At 41.3% G+C, this 17,046-nt stretch overlaps 2 protein-coding genes across 5 annotated transcripts in view; both read left to right on the top strand.

The window, feature by feature from the left end:
- The window catches only part of ANKIB1 (ankyrin repeat and IBR domain containing 1), an 88,143-nt gene extending 79,876 nt beyond the window's left edge, over window positions 1-8,267 (top strand). For 2 of the 4 annotated variants that reach the window (XM_063412384.1, XM_063412392.1), the window contains exons 18-20: window positions 2,398-2,509; window positions 4,613-4,746; window positions 5,091-8,267. In XM_063412384.1, coding sequence (XP_063268454.1) covers window positions 2,398-2,509; window positions 4,613-4,746; window positions 5,091-5,846 — 1,002 coding nt within the window. In that variant the 3' untranslated portion in view covers window positions 5,847-8,267. The remainder of the gene's footprint in view (window positions 1-2,397; window positions 2,510-4,612; window positions 4,747-5,090) is intronic. The other 2 variants (XM_063412400.1, XM_063412410.1) reach the window with 2 other exon arrangements.
- A 3,374-nt stretch (window positions 8,268-11,641) lies between these two features.
- GATAD1 (GATA zinc finger domain containing 1) lies at window positions 11,642-16,546 on the top strand. The gene is made up of 5 exons (XM_063412437.1): window positions 11,642-11,991; window positions 12,099-12,224; window positions 12,538-12,597; window positions 13,795-13,978; window positions 14,719-16,546. Exons 1-5 carry the CDS (start codon window positions 11,779-11,781, stop codon window positions 14,907-14,909), a joined length of 774 nt encoding a protein of 257 aa, XP_063268507.1. The 5' UTR covers window positions 11,642-11,778; the 3' UTR covers window positions 14,910-16,546.
- Window positions 16,547-17,046: the final 500 nt, after the last annotated feature.

The following is a 17,046-nucleotide window of genomic DNA, read 5'->3' as shown; positions in this document are numbered from 1 at the left end:
TTCTTTCTAGCTAGTCATTTTTAAACATCCTAGAAAACTCCATGTACTTTTTTCCATATATTTCCTTTGCTATTGTTGGTGAGCATCACGCTGGTGAGAACATGGCTGGCTTCTCTACAAAAAATCAGCTGCTTCTCCTGTCCAGTTCCTTTAGTTCTTTTGAAATAATCCCACATCTGACAACATCAAACTCATTGTGATGTTAGTGTATCATCAGTGGAACTGTTAATGAGAAGAAGCTGGTAAGAAATGTGTTGAAGAGCTGTTTAGCAGGAGGTGCAATTGCAGCTGTGCTTAGACGATCTGCTTATGAGTTTTTATGATTTGCCTAAATGTGGCACTGTGCGATGCAAGTTGGTTTCTTTGCTATGTAGCTGTCACGAATACTTGCAACCACCTATGCTAAAGGAATTTGATAGAATAAATAATGGTCATCTGTGTTTATTTTAGTGAATTTCACAGCAAAGTGTTTTACATAGAGCTGTGCTTTTGCTGACAAGTAATAGAATGACTATAGCAGATTATTATAGAAAACAAAATCTTACTGGTTTTAGCAAGGAATGCTGGTTGTTGTAGAACACTGTGGGAAACCAAGATGTTCCTACTCAACAAAATTAAAACTTCTTTTGCTCACATGTAGAAAATTGTTGTATGTAATAAGAAATAAGGTTTCATAAGTAGTAATTTAAGATCTCTTTCTAAAGGTTAATAAGCCACCAAAAATTAAAACTGCTGTTGGTAAAAACTATTATTTTATTGCAAACAAATGAGAGCTAAGATCTGGTATGATGAATAAATCGTAGCATTCAGTGATCACTTCCCATGATTCCTTTTCTGATTCAGAGTGATATAATTATATATTTTAAAATAAATCAGTTATATTGTTCTATATCAAGATTTTATTTTCTGTTGTTTGAGGCGCTGCCTTGCATTTAGAAAATCCCTAAGATCCCTAAAAGTGGGAAGAATATTTTAGAGAAGAATCACTTCATGTTTGCCTTGTTTCTCATAGACTAACAAGCATATACAACGAACCACTGTTGAAGACAGAATATTGGGCTAAATGGACCTTTTTTCTGGTCCAATAAAGCTACTTTTTTATGTTCTTACAATTTCCATGGATGAAAATCTGCCCACACACGTGATTTTGTGACTATTCCTTTTGTCTTGCATATGTCTTATGAGGAAAAACTTGGTTGGAGAAAGTTCATGAAAAAAACCCATACTCTCATAATGCCATCTACATGAATAAGGTCATTGTGTAAGAAAAATAACACTTCTGGATTTAAGTTTTAGGCATTTTAGATGTTGATGAGGAAGAGTTAATACAGGAAAGGAAAACTAATTGTTCTGTTATCTTTCCCAATTCATTTGGCCAAATGAGTCCTTTGGATCACCGATTTCCCAACGAGGAGCTCACAGAGATAAAAAACAATATTCTTTTTTGAAGATGAGAGCGAGTACCTGTGTGCATAGTTTTATTGCCTTGTGTGTGTGAATAACTGAAATTACACAAGGTGCTACCCACACAGGTTCAGTGTCAATTATACCAGAAAAGATACCTGGAAACTTCCCTTCAAGCATAAAACTAGGTCCTTCATATTCAGAAAGATAAGCAACTCGATCCAAGTATTAAGATAATCAACCCTTGAGATGTTAGCTTGATGTGGTCAGGAGTCTTTTCCATAAATTCTATATAAACTGTCTAAGCACACACAGTATGAGGCTGCAGGAGTTCAAACCCATATGGTATGGCTCGTTAGCAGCTCAAGTTAAGCAAAAGTAGAGGAGATTGGTAATTCATGGAATAAAAATCCATTATAGACTGTCCAGTTAAAGTGTCAGATATGGCTTAAGAAGTTCTGGAGGCATAGTGTCCTGGAGGCTGGGCAAGTCAGTGTATGTCTACCAGCTTTCTGTTGTGTTTTGAAGGTTATTTTCTACTGAAAATTGCTGGCAGCAGAGATTCTGAGATAATCTATTGATCTAATTCACATCAATTGTTTCTATGTTCTAAAATCAGTGGCTATGCATTTATTAAAAAGTGTGTCAATCTGTGCACATATAAAGTTTGGCATCAAAGATTTTAAACGAAATGTGTTCTTGGAATTGTTAAAAAAGGAGATTGCAAGTATTAAAATGTTGGTAGAACATTAGTTGGGGTTTTGGGGTTTTTTTTTGCTAATTCATTGTTTTATAGATTTAGGATTACCTTGGATTTTTTTGTTATTTATGTTAAGCGTCGCATGATACAACTTGCAATTCATTTTTCTGAAAGTGGGTGATTTTATAATAAGCATATAAAATCACACATTTTTTAATAAAAATGTGATGCTTGTTACTCAGAAAAATAGTACTGCATGCTGCCCTGTGTTTTGTAACCTTTGGTTTATGCAGGAATATGCTGAATTTCAGTATCGGAGGAGGCACAGACAGCGCCGACGTGGAGACATGCACAGTCTGCTGAGTAACACTCCAGACCCTGATGACCCCAGTGAGAGTACATTAGGTACAGACCTCTCTGGCCCTGTTCTTATCTAATCCTGCTTCAGAAGTCGCTAGTAGTGACCAAGAGTTTGTTCTTCTTTGGATACACTTTAAAGAAGTTTCAGATATGTTGCTGTATTTTCCAGGATACAACATAAAGGCTTGTCTCTGCTGTTTTTTTATATGATCTTAAAAGTGTTGTTGACTTCACTGTGGGTACTGCTGTTCTAAAAGAGCAATGCATTGATCCTCCCACTAACAACTCCTCAGCTGTCCAGTGCAGGTTTGCCTTTCCAAAGAAATTCTGAAGGTCACTTTTGGGCTTTGGCGGGGAGTCTGTGGCCCGACCTGTACAGCCACAATGTTCCCAGAGAGAGAGGTCTCACTAGAGGCAGCCTTCTGGGGGCTCGGGCAGTCTCTGGCAGCCTCAGCAAGGCGCAGCCAGTGGCTGCAGGGATTCAGCTCTCAGCAGAGATTTCAGCTCTGCCTTGCCAGGTGGTCCCAGGCCGACTCAGGGACAGAGAGAGAGACAGGAGCACTGTGTAGTGAATTCCACAGGAAGCCTTTATTGTCCAGCCCTGCAAAGGGCAGCCAGGGACGGCAGCTCCCTCTGAACAGGGTATTTATGGGGGAAAGCAGGGGTGGCACCAAAGGGGAGAAACCAAGGGGATGCAAAGGGTATATCAGAGCACCACAGGTCCATTACACTGACTGGAGAGAGAACTGCCTTATCTGAGGGTTATCTTTCCCAGGGAGGGTTGAGATGAGCTTATCATGTTCCATTCAAGGGACATCCCTCCAGGGAGAGGCCTGGTAGGCTCATGGCCTCCACAGTCACCCCTACATACACCAGGTCTTCTACACCCTTGAAAAGGGCCAGTCGTGCGTAGAATGTAGAGGCTACAGGCCTGTGGAAGAGCGCCCTAAGGCAGTATTCCAAAACTCTGCTCAGAAGCTGTATGGGCAAAGGCAGCCAGGAAAGAAGCTGGCCTGAGCTGTGAGTTCCAGAGTGCTGCTCTTCTGAGGGCTGGTAATGCAGTCCCCTAAGGTCTCTCTTTGACTTGGCTGTCTGGGCTGGCTCAGTTCTGCCAGAACCCAGCAAAAATACAGAAACAGCTTGAATCCAAATCATGCTGTGAACCTGCTTCTGCAGAGCTGCCAGTCTGTGTGCTCAGTCTCTTCGCCATGCTGCACAAACTCTCATTGCAGTGTCTCAGGAACTTACCACATAGCTTATTCTTTAAAACCAAACAGAGAAATCCATTATTGAGGAGAAAGGATCGCATGCATGCTTTATTTTAGAAAAAGTAATCAAAATTTTGGTGAACTTTGGTTCTTCCCTATTACAAATAAACTGCACAACTTGAATGTTAGTTCAAGGACTAGATTTCGACTGAAACACTTGGATATAGTAGTGATGGTCAAGTGTACTGTTAAAGCATGCAAGAGAATATTTATTATTTTATTTCAGTCTATCACATTTTGAGTTTTGGAGTGGAAAATTCCATTTTCCAAAGTCAAAAGATTTACATTTATTTTTATTACAGAGCAGTTTTTTCTGGAAACAGCATCCTCTGTTTTCTGTTGGATTTAAGAAAACAGCGATGTCAGTAATTGCTGAAGTATTCACTTACAACTCTACTCTTAATTGTGCTGCAATGTTTCAGTGAAAATTATTATAATGTTAACATTACAGCTGAGGTTTTGTCTTTGAAAGAACAGAGAAATGGGCAAATGTGATTTGTAATCCACCTGTAAATGCATCCTGTATTTGTATTTGTGTCCGCAGGCAGTAATTTTCAGGACTTTCCATAAATCTTTTATGTGCCTTAGAAGCACTTTGCCCCTTCTACCCATGCTCTCAATGGCATAGCCCATGCTTTCACGGAGAAGGGTATTGAGGGCAGAAAGGACAAATGAGCCAAGCAGTCACTCCTAAAACAGTGGGATTGGTGTTTGACCACTGTGTAGGAGCTGATGTGGAAGGAGAGGTTTGGATTCTTTCATTCAGAGTGAATAAAGGAGTAAAATTGCACAACTAGAAGCCAAAGGAAGAAGGGGATTCTGTCAGTAAATCATAGCAAAGGAGGTTCTTCAACCGCTTTTGTTTTGGTTGCCCAAACAGACACTCAGGAAGGTGGCAGCAGTAGAAGACATGGCACCTCCATGGTGAGTTCAGCTTCTATGGGTATTCTGCACAGCTCTTCGCTTCATGACTATACCCCTGTCAGTCGCTCTGAAAACCAGGATTCTCTTCAGGTATCTCCCCTAATCTCTTTTCCATTCTCTCTGCTTTGCTTGCTCTCCTCTGCTCTGCCTTTCTGTGTCATTTTGTCTCTGCAAATTTTCTTAATTCTTCAAGGAGAAAGGGAGAATCTAGGACAACAAATTACACATTGACAATGGTAAGAATTGCTAAACAATCATTGGCATAACAATAGTTACCTTTTAATTCATGTTGTCAGCTCTGTTGGTAAAAATTGATTGATAAAGGATGTAGGAATAATGAATGAATTTCAGATTTGAGTCAAAATTACTTTTCATCCAAAATATGTAGCAAGATGCAAGTTTCATTCTGAGAGCAACCTTATGTATTTCCACAGGCTCTGAGTTCTCTGGATGAAGATGACCCAAACATCCTGCTAGCTATTCAGCTGTCATTACAAGAATCTGGCTTGGCCATAGATGAAGAAACTAGAGACTTTCTAAATAATGAGGCATCTTTAGGAGCAATAGGTACCTCTTTGCCTACAAGACTGGACTCTGCTCCCATAAGTATAGACAACCCAAGGGGTGCTTTGAGCAGCTCTGAGCTGCTAGAACTTGGTGACAGTCTGATGAGACTGGGCGCAGGCAACGATCCCTTCTCAGCCGATCGTCTTCATTCCCACCCCTGCAGTGAGACAAGAAGCGGATTATACTCCACATCAAGCGATGCTGACTCCAGCAGTCAGGATCCCAATACCAACGAAAATCTGCTTGGAAATATTATGGCCTGGTTTCATGACATGAACCCACAGAGTATTGCTCTGATCCCCTCAACAAGTACGGAAACGGATGAGGAGTCACAGCAAGCCAGTACTGAAGATAGGTCAGCAGGGCAACCCAATCTTACAGACACAGGGCTGGAGCCTCACGAAGAGCATGCACTGTTTGAGGATGCACTCAAAAATGAAGGCAGAGGAACCCAAACAGAGGAAAGCACATCTGAAGAAAACATTATTCCAAGTGAAACAGTATCACAAATGGGTGATAATAACAGGGAGATAACAAGCATAACCCTAGATGCTTCAGGAGATAGTTCAAGTCAGACTCCTCAAACCTCAAGTGAATGGACTGAACACGTGCATCTGGTATGAATACATATAAACCTGGAGTAAAAGAATGGCAGTGACAGATGGTACAGTATGTGGAGTAAGCATTATGGAGGCTTTGATCCACATAATTGCAGCTCAGTTGTAACCACTGACATAACAATGGATATTTAGGAGTTCTCTTGAATTGTAGTTCTTCATAATAATGTGAACCTTTCAAGGAATATCCTTTGCATTTAACTAGGTAGTATTTGCCTTTTTGCTCTCAAGAGAAAGGAATAAGTAGGTTGTATTCCACATTCCTAATACAATGCAGCATCTGTTTAGCCTTAGGTTGATGATCCTTAACTTGAAAGTATGGATTAAAGGCTTACACTGATTATTTTGGTTGGTTTTCCTAAGAAATAGTTTATTCCATTTTTTAGAACTCATAATTTCACCAAAATAACATCTAGTAGTTCATTTGCATTTTGGTTTTGTTTTACGTAACTTTTCCTTACGCATTTTTAATTTTTGTTAGCAGTGTGAACGGAGGTATTTAATGCTTCTCTGTAGTACTGCTCCAGGAACAAGTTTCAGGGGATATTCCTTCCCTTCAAAATCAAAGATTTTTTCATGTCTATTTACAGTCCAAATGTGCCAAACTGTGAAAAGTTAACTGGCAGTAGCCTAATGAAACAGTGCAGTGTTACTCTGTCCAACTAATCCCACAATTCTTAGCAGTGAAAGAAACCACTGGGTAGCATTGCTTCTCTAAATTTAACTGGCATATGTTGCCATGGTGACTGCATTTAATTAAATGTAGCCTGTATCTTAAGTTAATAAAACCTAATGCTGCTGTTAAACAGTTATTTTAAATATTAAAATACAGTCAGTTAGCAACAGCTATGCTGTATTTTAAGAGACACTTTAATGGAAGTGCAATCATAGTTCTTTGTTTTCATAATTCTACGAAGCATTTTATGCACTAACAGTGCAATTACTTTTAATGATAACATTTTATAAAAATATAGGAATACAGAACTTTCATATATTAGCCAGTCCCACAATTAAAAGTTCAGATAACACATCCTGCTCAACATGTTACGGTGCCTTTGCCTAACCCAACTGGATAGTTGCCACAGTTAAACAAGTAATTAAAATTCAGTGTTTGTTCTGGAGTAACTATGCTATTAATTGCAAAGACCTCCATAAAACCACCCATGGCCTTGCCTTTACAGTAAATAACTAAACGTTCAGTCAGTGGTTTTGCATATACAAAACACTACTAGGTATTTGTTCAATTGCACAATATTCATTTGCTGTGTGATTACTGTTTAGTGTAAGAAAAAAAATTTAAAAAACAACAAAAAAACAAACCACAAAAACCCCTTTTCCTAGTTGTTGTACCGTGAAAAACAAAAATACTGGTTTTAGATTTGCTTAAAAGCATCAATCTACAGTTAGTGAAATACAATGGTACAGTATGTAATTACAACTAGAATAAGTTGTTCAAATGGCTGTTTTAATTACATATAATCAAAACTTTTCATAACATGAGCAAATTACCTACACTCCATTTTAAGTTTTGCTTAACTGTTACCAGAGATTTGTTGATATGATATAAAAGTTTATTACTACTGAGTGTGTATAGGCAAGTGTCATGATAGCAAAGTTTATGTATTGATTACTGTGAGTTCAAGTGAGTGTTTTGGTAACTAATTCATGCAAATCCAGCTTTGGAACCTTGCAGTTACAAGGTTCATATTAGTAAAAAATGAAACAAGAATATTTTACCCTTATCCCATGAAAACTTTGTCCATTTTCAAGCATCTTTAGAGAGAATGAATTAGAATAGTCTAAATAATTTTCCAACTTTTCCTCTCGCCACCCTACTCCTGACATAATATTGAGCCTTTGAAAAATACCTATAGGTATAAAGTCCTTCAACTAAAAGGGTCCTTCATGAACTGTCATCATGAATTGGTCTGAAAGTTGTTTAAATCACAATGGTAATTTCTGATTAGAAAGATTCTCACAAAAAGATTGTGTATTGCATTGAGGTGTCTTGCAAAGTTGCAGTAAGATATGTAAGAGTGCTCTCTGTGAAGATAGTGAAGTTTGTGGGTTCTGGTTTTATGTAATTTGGTTAGGTTGTGCAGTATATCCATTGTTTCCGTGTTACTCTTATGAGCATGAAATTAGACTATTAAATTTGTATTTTCTTGGTACTTATTTTAACACCATAGTCATTGACTTTACAATTCAAAAATAAAAGTTTGGCAAGACTATTTTGTAAACCTGTTAATTTTATAATGTAAAAAAATTACTCTAACCTTGAATTGTTATTTGCACTTTCATAGTCTATACTTGATACATTCCCACTTTATATACAAGTAGGATACTACAACCATGTAGATGTTTGGCCAAATGAATGCTGTTAATAATATGTAAAATTCTTTGATTAAACATTTATTACTTAAACTAGTTCCGTTCTGTCTCATTACATATCTTAGACTTACTGTGGCACATCCTTGAGACTGCTTTTAGGATGTGTTCAGTACTGTGCCACATTAGTTGAACACCATGTAGTAAGCTGAATGTTTTGATTTGTAAATATAAGGTACCATCATTAAGCGTTGAAAAAAAATCTAAAATAGAATTTTGTCTTAATTGCTACAGCCATATTGTGCATTTGTTCTTTGTAGAGTAATGCCTTGTCACTAAAATTAGTGGTGCTAAAGGGGGGGATCTAATTTTTGTGAAAGATTCTGTTAATTAGTGTTACTTAAGTGCCACTTAATATCCACTCTCCATTGTTACCAGGAAATGGCAGAGTGTCTCTGTTACATTAATAGCACTAAACTGTTTTGTTCATTGTTACAGTAATGTCATCAACTTCCTCCACCAGGCATGCCAAGACCATGGAATCACAGACTGGTTTGGGTTGGAAGGGACCTTAAAGACCACATTGTTCCATCCCCCTTCCATGCTGAGACACCTTTCCCTAGACCGAGCTGCTCAGAGCTCCATCCAGCCCAGCCTTGAACACTTCCAGTGGTGCCGCACTCCCAGCTTCTCTGGGCACCCTGTTCCAGTGCCGCAGCACCCCCACAGAAGGCTCCCTCTGTAAGACTCAGGCAGGCTGGTGAGAATGGAAGCCAAAACGTGGACACAATGATGCCCAGGTTCTTAACAAGCAATTGTCTGGCTCAAGAGATAGCTTTAATTTAACATGCCTTGAAAGAACCAAGCACTCGGGGTCATTTTATGTTACTGTGCCATTGCTTTACCTACCCATGTCCCTCAGGAGGGCCAAAAACCAAAGACCTCACAAAATCCAGGGTGATTCTTGGCTCTACTACAAGCTTGAATTAGTAATTAAGACCCAAAACCTGCAAAGACAGATGCATGTTATTTATGCAACTAATAATTGCAACACGTCTCAAGAATAGCATCAGTTATGGCTCTGGGAATTAAGGGAATGCAAGCTGCTTTTCTCACAAGAGAGCTGTTGAGTACAGAACCTAGAACAGAACATGTGGAAATGCAGAGTGCACCAGTCCATCAGATTAATGCATTTACAGCACAAATATTTCTGGAGAAGCACTCCATGTGCATCCTCTGCAGCTGACTGTGGGACAGTGGCACACACAAGAAGAAAGGATTCTTCAGCCGTGAGCCAGCTGACTGTAGGATAGCAGTAAGCAGCTAGGAGGAAGCAATGCAATTAAACCCACTGCAGAGCAATTCAACTACTGAAGCTGGAAATGAGCAGCATGGGGATGTGCATCACTTCCAATAAAAACCACTCTCACGAGAGCTCCCAAGAAGAAACAGTTCTGTACTGACAGAACGTCCCCTCCACAGGTGGAGCCAACCTTTTATTTCCTCCACTTCTTTATGGAGTCTACACTGGAAGTTTCACAGGGAAGGGATGGGCTCTGATGACTCTATAGGGCAGCCCTTCCTCTTACTGGTAAAAATAAAATAAAGCGAAAATACACAATAATTGGAAGAAAAAATTTACTCTGCAACCTTAGCTGAGCTTACACAGCACAAAATGCCTCAGCTGCATCAGGCACTTCCAGTCAGGCCTCAGACTGAGTCAACCCACTGCAGCTCCAAAGAGAGGCTAGTTCTGTTACGGAGAACCAGGAAACTGAAGAGGATGCTCAAAATCTGGGACACTGTAAGGCTTGGGATCCTCTGGAGAGAGGGGTCTTTTAAGAAGTTCTGAGCTCCACCTCTCCTACCTATAACTACCAGGTATTCACCAACTCTCAGAACATTTCAGCTATTGCCTAAGATAAAAGACATGCTGGGTATAATTTCTGACAAAACACCATAACCACTGTTCTTTGTGTCATCTTCCAGGTGAGGTAGGGATGATCAGACTGCACTGACAGTAATCCCTGCCTGGGGCTCACACAAGGCCAACAGAATAATCATACCAAGAACACTGTGATCTCAAGGTGTTGTTTTACTGGGGCTCCACTAAGTGACAGAACCACACTTGTTAAGAAATACTCATCTAAAACTTTTTGACAACGTAAAAATGGTTGTCTAAACCATTTTTGAATTATCTTAAACTATCACCTCAGACTGGGTTTCTTAAAGCTTGAGCTTTATTGATTTGGGTGTTTTTTATTCAAGTTATTATTTAAAAGCAGAAAGAATAATCACAGTGGGTAAGTTATCAACAATATACAGTAGCATATTTAAGTAAAAGTATACACATATATGTAAATCACACACATTCTACATTTGTGACAGAAAAGACCCTGCACATGGTTTCAGAAACACCAAGAAGTGAGGAACCAATGTTAGATCTGTGGTTCCTGCTTTTGGCTCTCAAAGCTTCACAAAGGCAGGTGTTCATTCCCCGGCCTTTCAAACTACTTCATACATGACTGAGGTTCCACGCAAGAGGGGCACACAATCATAGAGTGGTTTGTGTTTGAAGGGGACCTTGAAGAGCATCTAGTTCTGACCACCCGTGCCATGAGCAGGGTCACCTCCCAGTACACCAGACTGTTCAGAGCCCCACCCAACCTAACCCTGAACATTTCCAGGGATGGGACATTCACAACTTCTCTGAGCACTCTGTTTCAGTGCCTCAGAACCTTCAAGCATAAGATTATTTCTAAATATTTAATCTAAATGAAGGCCAAAACTGGCATATGTTGAGGGCAAGATCCACCAACACTTTCTCCTGAATTAGGACAATCATTGCAGTTCATCTCCTGTCCCCTGACTTTCTGTTGAGCCAGAAGAGTGACAACTATAAAAAATCCTTGAATGAGGGCACCCGGCATCCCCTGCAATCGGGAACAGAACCAGAGACGGCTTCTGCTGCACAGAATCACAGAATGTTAAGCCTCGAAAGTACCCTGAAGATCAACTACTCCCGACCCCCCTGCCATGAGCAGGGACACCTCCACTAGACCCGGCTGCTGAAGGCCTTGTCCCGCTCGGTTCTGAACACCGCCAGGGCTGAGGCACCCACGGCCTTCCTGGGCAGCCTGTTACAGACTCTCACCACGTCCACAGTAGAGAGTTTCTCCCTAATATCTGCTCTAAATGCTCCATCTTTTAATCTGTACCCATTCTGCCGTGCTGTCACTGCTGTTCCTGACGAAGAGTACTTCTCCGGTTCCCTGCAGGCCCCCTCCGGATACTGGAAGGTGCCGCGGTCTCCCCGCAGCCATCTCCGGGCTGACCAGCTCCGACTGCGCCCCTCGGGCCTCGCCCCTGCCCGCCTCCTTCCCTCGCCGGGACGGCTCCGGCCGAGGCGAGAGCTGCCCCTGAGGGGGTCGGGACCCGTTTGTGGCCGGGGCACGGCCGCTGCCAGCAGAGGGCAGGCCCGGCCCCGCCGCTCCCGGCCCCGCCGCCGCCACATCCGCCGCCGCCGGGAAGGGGCCGGCGCCGGGGCCGCTGTGGGCGCCGCGCTCCCGCCGCTCGCTGTCGGGCCCGCGGGCCCCGCGCCGGCCTCAAGATGCCGCTGGGGCTGAAGCCCACCTGCAGCGTGTGCCGCAGCACGTCCTCTTCCATGTGGAAGAAGGGCGGGCAGGGCGAGATCCTATGCAACAACTGCACGGCCCGCTCGGCGCCGCCGCCCCCCGCCGCCTTCGCCACCACCTCGGCCGCCGCCCAGCACAGCAACGGCGGCGGCGGCGCGGGCGGCGGCGGCGGCGGCGGCGGGAAGCAGGTGAGGAGGCTGAGGGGAGCGTGACGGAGCCGCCGCGGCCGGGCGGGGCCGGGCTGGGGCCGGGGGTTCGGGCCGCCCCCTTGTATTCATCGTGCTGCTCCCCACAGAGCAAGCAGGAGATCCACCGCCGCTCCGCGCGGCTCAGGAACACCAAGTACAAGTCTGCGCCCGCCGCGGAGAAGAAAGTTTCCACCAAGGGCAAGGGCAGGAGGCACATCTTCAAGCTGAAAAACGTAAGGCGGGGCGTGGCAGAGCGCCGGGGCCGCGGGGGGCTCGGGAGCCTGTGCCGGGCTGGGGCGGACACAGAGCCCGCGGGAGGAGTGGAAGGAGAAAGCGGGCCTGGGAGGTCAGCACTGCTAATCCACGTAAAACCCTGGAGATGGAAACCTTAGCTCTGTGCTTTCAGCTTTAGGGTAATAAGGTTTGCTAGGTTTCTTAGAAGATAATGTATCTGTAATGTTGTCTGAAAGGAAAAACAGCTTCTGGAACTTAATGGTTGATTTGTTTTAATGCACTTGATTTTCTGTTTTTGTGTTCTTTTCTTAGCCCATCAAGGCTCCTGAGTCTGTATCCACTATAATTACAGCAGAATCAATCTTTTATAAGGTATGGTTTATGCAAATCTGGTTTCAAAAATGATTATCCTGTTTCTGTTTCCAGTTTCAAGAATTGTCATAGACAGTGGAAGGACTAGAAGTATAGTCACAGGAACCCTTCTTCCTTGCCTAACAGTTGTGTAGGATTTTGGTTTGTCATAGTTACTGCCATTCAGTCTTGCAAGGTAGTTTACCTAAGTAGTTTAAATAGTTATCATTGTCCCAGGTTTTTCTCTTCCAAGAAGAAATGCATCTCTCTTCTTTTTTTTTTTTTTTTTTTTTTTTTTTTTTTTTTTTTTTGGGGGGGGTGGTGGTGGTGTTTGTTTTTGTTTGTTTGTTTGTTTGTTTTTGTAATTATTGCAGTCAGCATTTTAAAACTTGCACTGTGCAGAGGTCAAGTGAGTGGAGATGATTATTTAGATTTCTGTGATATTTCCTACCTTAGGTGCAGGACCGAGTTCCCATAGAGGGGGTGGCTTGCAGTGCCCCAGCATTTCAGCTGGCTCCCATTTCAGAGATGGTGCAAGCAGTCTCAAATACCTGGGAGCAGGCTCTGTTGGCACTTGCAGTGAAGCAGGAGGGAGCCTTCTCACATTCATGCTTGAGAGCAGCTTTACCAGCATGCTAAGGTGTTCTAAAGTTCTGAAATTTGATTTTGTTTCCCAGCAATACAAGCAGACAGAATGTTTTTTCCCCCTTCCCCCCCCCCTTCCAAAAAAAAGTCAGGATAGGCAGTAGGAAACTGCACAGCCAGTGGTGGTGGCCTGAGATTCCATATACTCTCCAGGGATCTGATGCTTCATGCCTGGCATTCCAGATGAATCTCTTGTTTGCTGTTGACCAGTTCAGAAAACAATTACTGTCTCATGTGTTTGTTTTTACCAGAAATTCCTAAGAATTATGTCAAAACTTTTATCTAACCTCCTTATGTAAAATGTCGCTACTTTGACACTCTACAGTGTTGTTGTGAATACAACAACACTGTTGTGTTTGAGGGTTGTTGTGTTCTTTGTATCTATTTTAAAGACAAACACCTTTCTTTTTTATGCCACCAGTCTTTTGCCTGTGGCTGAATTGAAGGTGCCTTTCAAGACTGGCATAATTTAGGATAATTTAGGGTACTGATGCTTAAGATATGAATCGGAATGTGAAGTGAAGCTGACAAAATCAGGTTGTGTGATTTCAGTGTCACTTGTATGTCTTCTAGGGTGTATACTACCAAATTGGAGATGTTGTTTCGGTGGTTGATGAGCAGGATGGAAGAACCTACTACGCTCAGATCCGTGGGTTTATTCAGGACCAATACTGTGAAAAGAGTGCTGCTCTAACCTGGCTCATTCCTACACAAGCCAGCCCCAAAGACTGTTTTGACCCAGCATCCTATATCATAGGTAATCCCTGAGCCTTCACTCCATACAACTACTTGGATGTACCTATGCTAGTGCAGAGCTGTATTTTCTAAATGAATATTTTAGCTTCTCCAGGTATTTTGTGCAAGTTCCACATTTTAGACTTTAATCTTGCAGACATCTCATTTATTGTAATAACATTTTTTATGTATCTTGTGTATATAATATGATTACCACTATTGCAGTGTGATTATCTCACACTGTGATTATCTGGGTGTTTGTGGGGACAATTACAGTTGTGCAGCTTTAAAGATCAAATTATTGCTCTGTAGATAGGTTTAAACCATAGTAACTTTGATTCTGATATACCTGTCCAAGTTGTCTCTTTTAAAGTGACCTGAATTACTTGATCTTTGTCCTGGGTGTTCACAATACATGGCCTGCAAGCACTGCCATAGAGACTGTTCTGCTACTGATGATCAAATTAGTGATTCAGAAGAGTCCTTCTAACAGGCAGGACACAAATAGAATGTATTTTTAATGTATTAACTACAGTACTTCACTCAAATACCAGAGTGCTTCAAATGAGATGGGGGAAAGATCAGCCCAGCAAAATTAAAGGCAGAGGTTTCTTGCCTAATACAGGAGCCTGCCTTCCTAGGACAGTAATGGATTGCAAAGACAAGTTCTGTAAGGGAATGTTGGTGCTGGCATATTTTTATTCAACATACTTTATTTTATGCCTTTAAGTTTTGTCTCTGAAGATTTATTTTTTTTCCTAGGACCAGAAGAAGATCTCCCAAGGAAAATGGAATATTTAGAATTTGTTTGTCATGCACCTTCGGAATATTTCAAATCTCGATCATCTCCCTTCCCTACTGTTCCTACAAGGCCAGAAAAGGGCTATATATGGACTCATGTGGGACCTACTCCTGCAATCTCCATTAAAGAAACTGTAGCAAATAATTTATAATTTTTTTAAGGAACACTTGGGATTAATTATTTTGGGTGTCTCCTCCAGTTTGTAAATCCCCTACAAAAAGTTTTAAAACTTACAAAACGTGCTGGTTTACTTTATGGATCATGGTATTTATTTATTTTAGATCTATCAGATCTTTGAAGTGGAAGTTTTCATTCCAGCTGATGCATCATTTCAGTGCTCTGTTCTTCAGACATCATTGCAAATCTTGGGACAAAACCACAAGTGTCATGTCGTCTCTGACTTCTGGAAGTTGCCTGTAGCATTCATTCTTACTTTTTAAGTTATCTTCCAGAAGAAAAGTTTAAAAGACATAATCATCCAGGATTTTATGTAACTGTTTAATTTAGTTAACTGTGACTGCTGACTTTATTTCCTTGTTAAATAATTTAAGACTAGCTTCTCCTAAGTACTAAAATGGTCAGTGATGCAGTTAACAGGTTTCTGTTACGTGGAGGGGAGTGATCTACCTGGATTTCTCCAGACTGAAACCTCATCTGCAAAGAGGGACTCCAGCAGTGACCTTTTAAGGGAATTTTGTTCATCTGAATCTGAAATGTGGGCTTATGTGTGTAGCTTTCTACTAAACTTACTTATCTAAGGACATAAATTTCCTGGGAAATTGGATGCAAATTCAAAAAGTAATGTTAATTTGCCATCCTGGCATCCTCATGGCAGAAGTGCATCTGCATTTCCTGAGCAAGCCAACACTGACCTACAATTTGAGTTTCAGATCGTTAATATTTGTTTGCCTGTTTGCTTGGACTCATAAAATTGATTTAAAATTGTTTTTTCAGTCTTCACAATTAATGATGGTAAGAAAAAAAATGGTCAGGCAATTCAAATGAAAAAAAATAATCAGTAAGGGAAATAAAAACTTTATGTATTGACAGTCTCAGCATAACAAGGAAAATGTTTAAATAGCAGAATGTGAGAAGTGACACATGCTAAAGTACTACAGGAGTTTTCTGTTCTAAACTTTGCAAGCCAGTCAGCTCCAAACACGATGAGATGTGCTTGTATGGCCTGAATTCCAAGGGCCAAGTGGTTCCTGCTGTCTGTGAAGGGTAAGAGCTATAAGTGGCCTTAAATTTAAATGTACTGAACTTTTCTGGGTTTTTTCCTTTGTATGAACATATGTGACCAGCACCCAAGAAGGCCCCAGTCACCTTTGAGATATTGTATGAAAGCATAAAAATATTGCACTAGGCTTAGGTTCTAACTTGAGGAAAGGCTTTGGTTTAAGTCTCAGGTACTGACAACTTTTCATACAGTGGGACCTGTGAGAGCAGGAACCAGAGAGATTTGGTTTGGCCTGCAGCCTCTCTTCTGCCCTCTTCACATACAAGGAAGAACAGTCAGCCTTAATAGAGTAGATCTAAAGTTAAGTGATACTGTCAATAATTTAGAATGCTCAGAAGTTGGCAATATATTGGTAATGCAGAGTTAAATCTTAATCCTCAATTGTTTACAAAGATGAGATATGTGCCATTGTTCAGTGTCTTGCAGTAATTAATCCTGAGATGACCTCACTTCTCTCCATGCTCTCCTTTCAATTCCTCTGGATTTTTCTTATTTCTTTATTAACAATTACAAGAAAATAAAAATAACAAGTTTTATATTTACAGTAACCAGGGTGACTCCCTTGACTCACATGTTTTCCTTCCTTTCTCTGCAGTTCTCAGGGTTTTCAGCTGGGCTCACTGTGAAGTCCCTGTGCTGCCTCAGCACAATCCCTGGACCTGTCCTCCTCTGTGGGCTGTTCTACCTTACCTGAATTGTCAGGGGTGGAAAAGACCTTCATGGTCATTGAGTCCAATGAAGCTTGGCTGCTTTCCTTGTCAAATCCTCACAGGAATGAGGAGGAAAACAATGCTTACATTGTTTTGGTTTTTTGAGTTCCTTTGAGGTACACCAAATGAAAAGTACTTTTTGCCATTTGCTTTATTTGTCAATAAATTGTAATATAAAAGGGACAGCTCATTTTTCATCAGAATACACCTTTCTAAAATTCAGTGCTGCTGGTGATTCAAGTATTATACTTCCAATTACAGTCTAAACAGACAGAAATATCTTTTTCTGAGAGTTATGGAACAACTTCCTTTAGTAAACACTAATATTTTTTATTTTA

This window comes from Prinia subflava, chromosome 1, assembly GCF_021018805.1.
Source record: "Prinia subflava isolate CZ2003 ecotype Zambia chromosome 1, Cam_Psub_1.2, whole genome shotgun sequence".
In the NCBI taxonomy this organism is placed as follows: Eukaryota; Metazoa; Chordata; class Aves; order Passeriformes; family Cisticolidae; genus Prinia; species Prinia subflava.
This window is presented reverse-complemented; position numbering and strand designations above follow the sequence as displayed.

What these genes read in the sequence shown, in the direction of transcription:
- GATAD1 (XM_063412437.1), top strand. Translation starts at nt 11,779, where the DNA reads ATGCCGCTGGGGCTGAAGCCCACCTGCAGCGTGTGCCGCAGCACGTCC. An exon ending in ACATCTTCAAGCTGAAAAAC is followed by an intron (nt 12,225 to 12,537) that starts GTAAGGCGGGGC and finishes TTCTTTTCTTAG; the next exon opens with CCCATCAAGGCTCCTGAGTC. An exon ending in CAGAATCAATCTTTTATAAG is followed by an intron (nt 12,598 to 13,794) that starts GTATGGTTTATG and finishes TATGTCTTCTAG; the next exon opens with GGTGTATACTACCAAATTGG.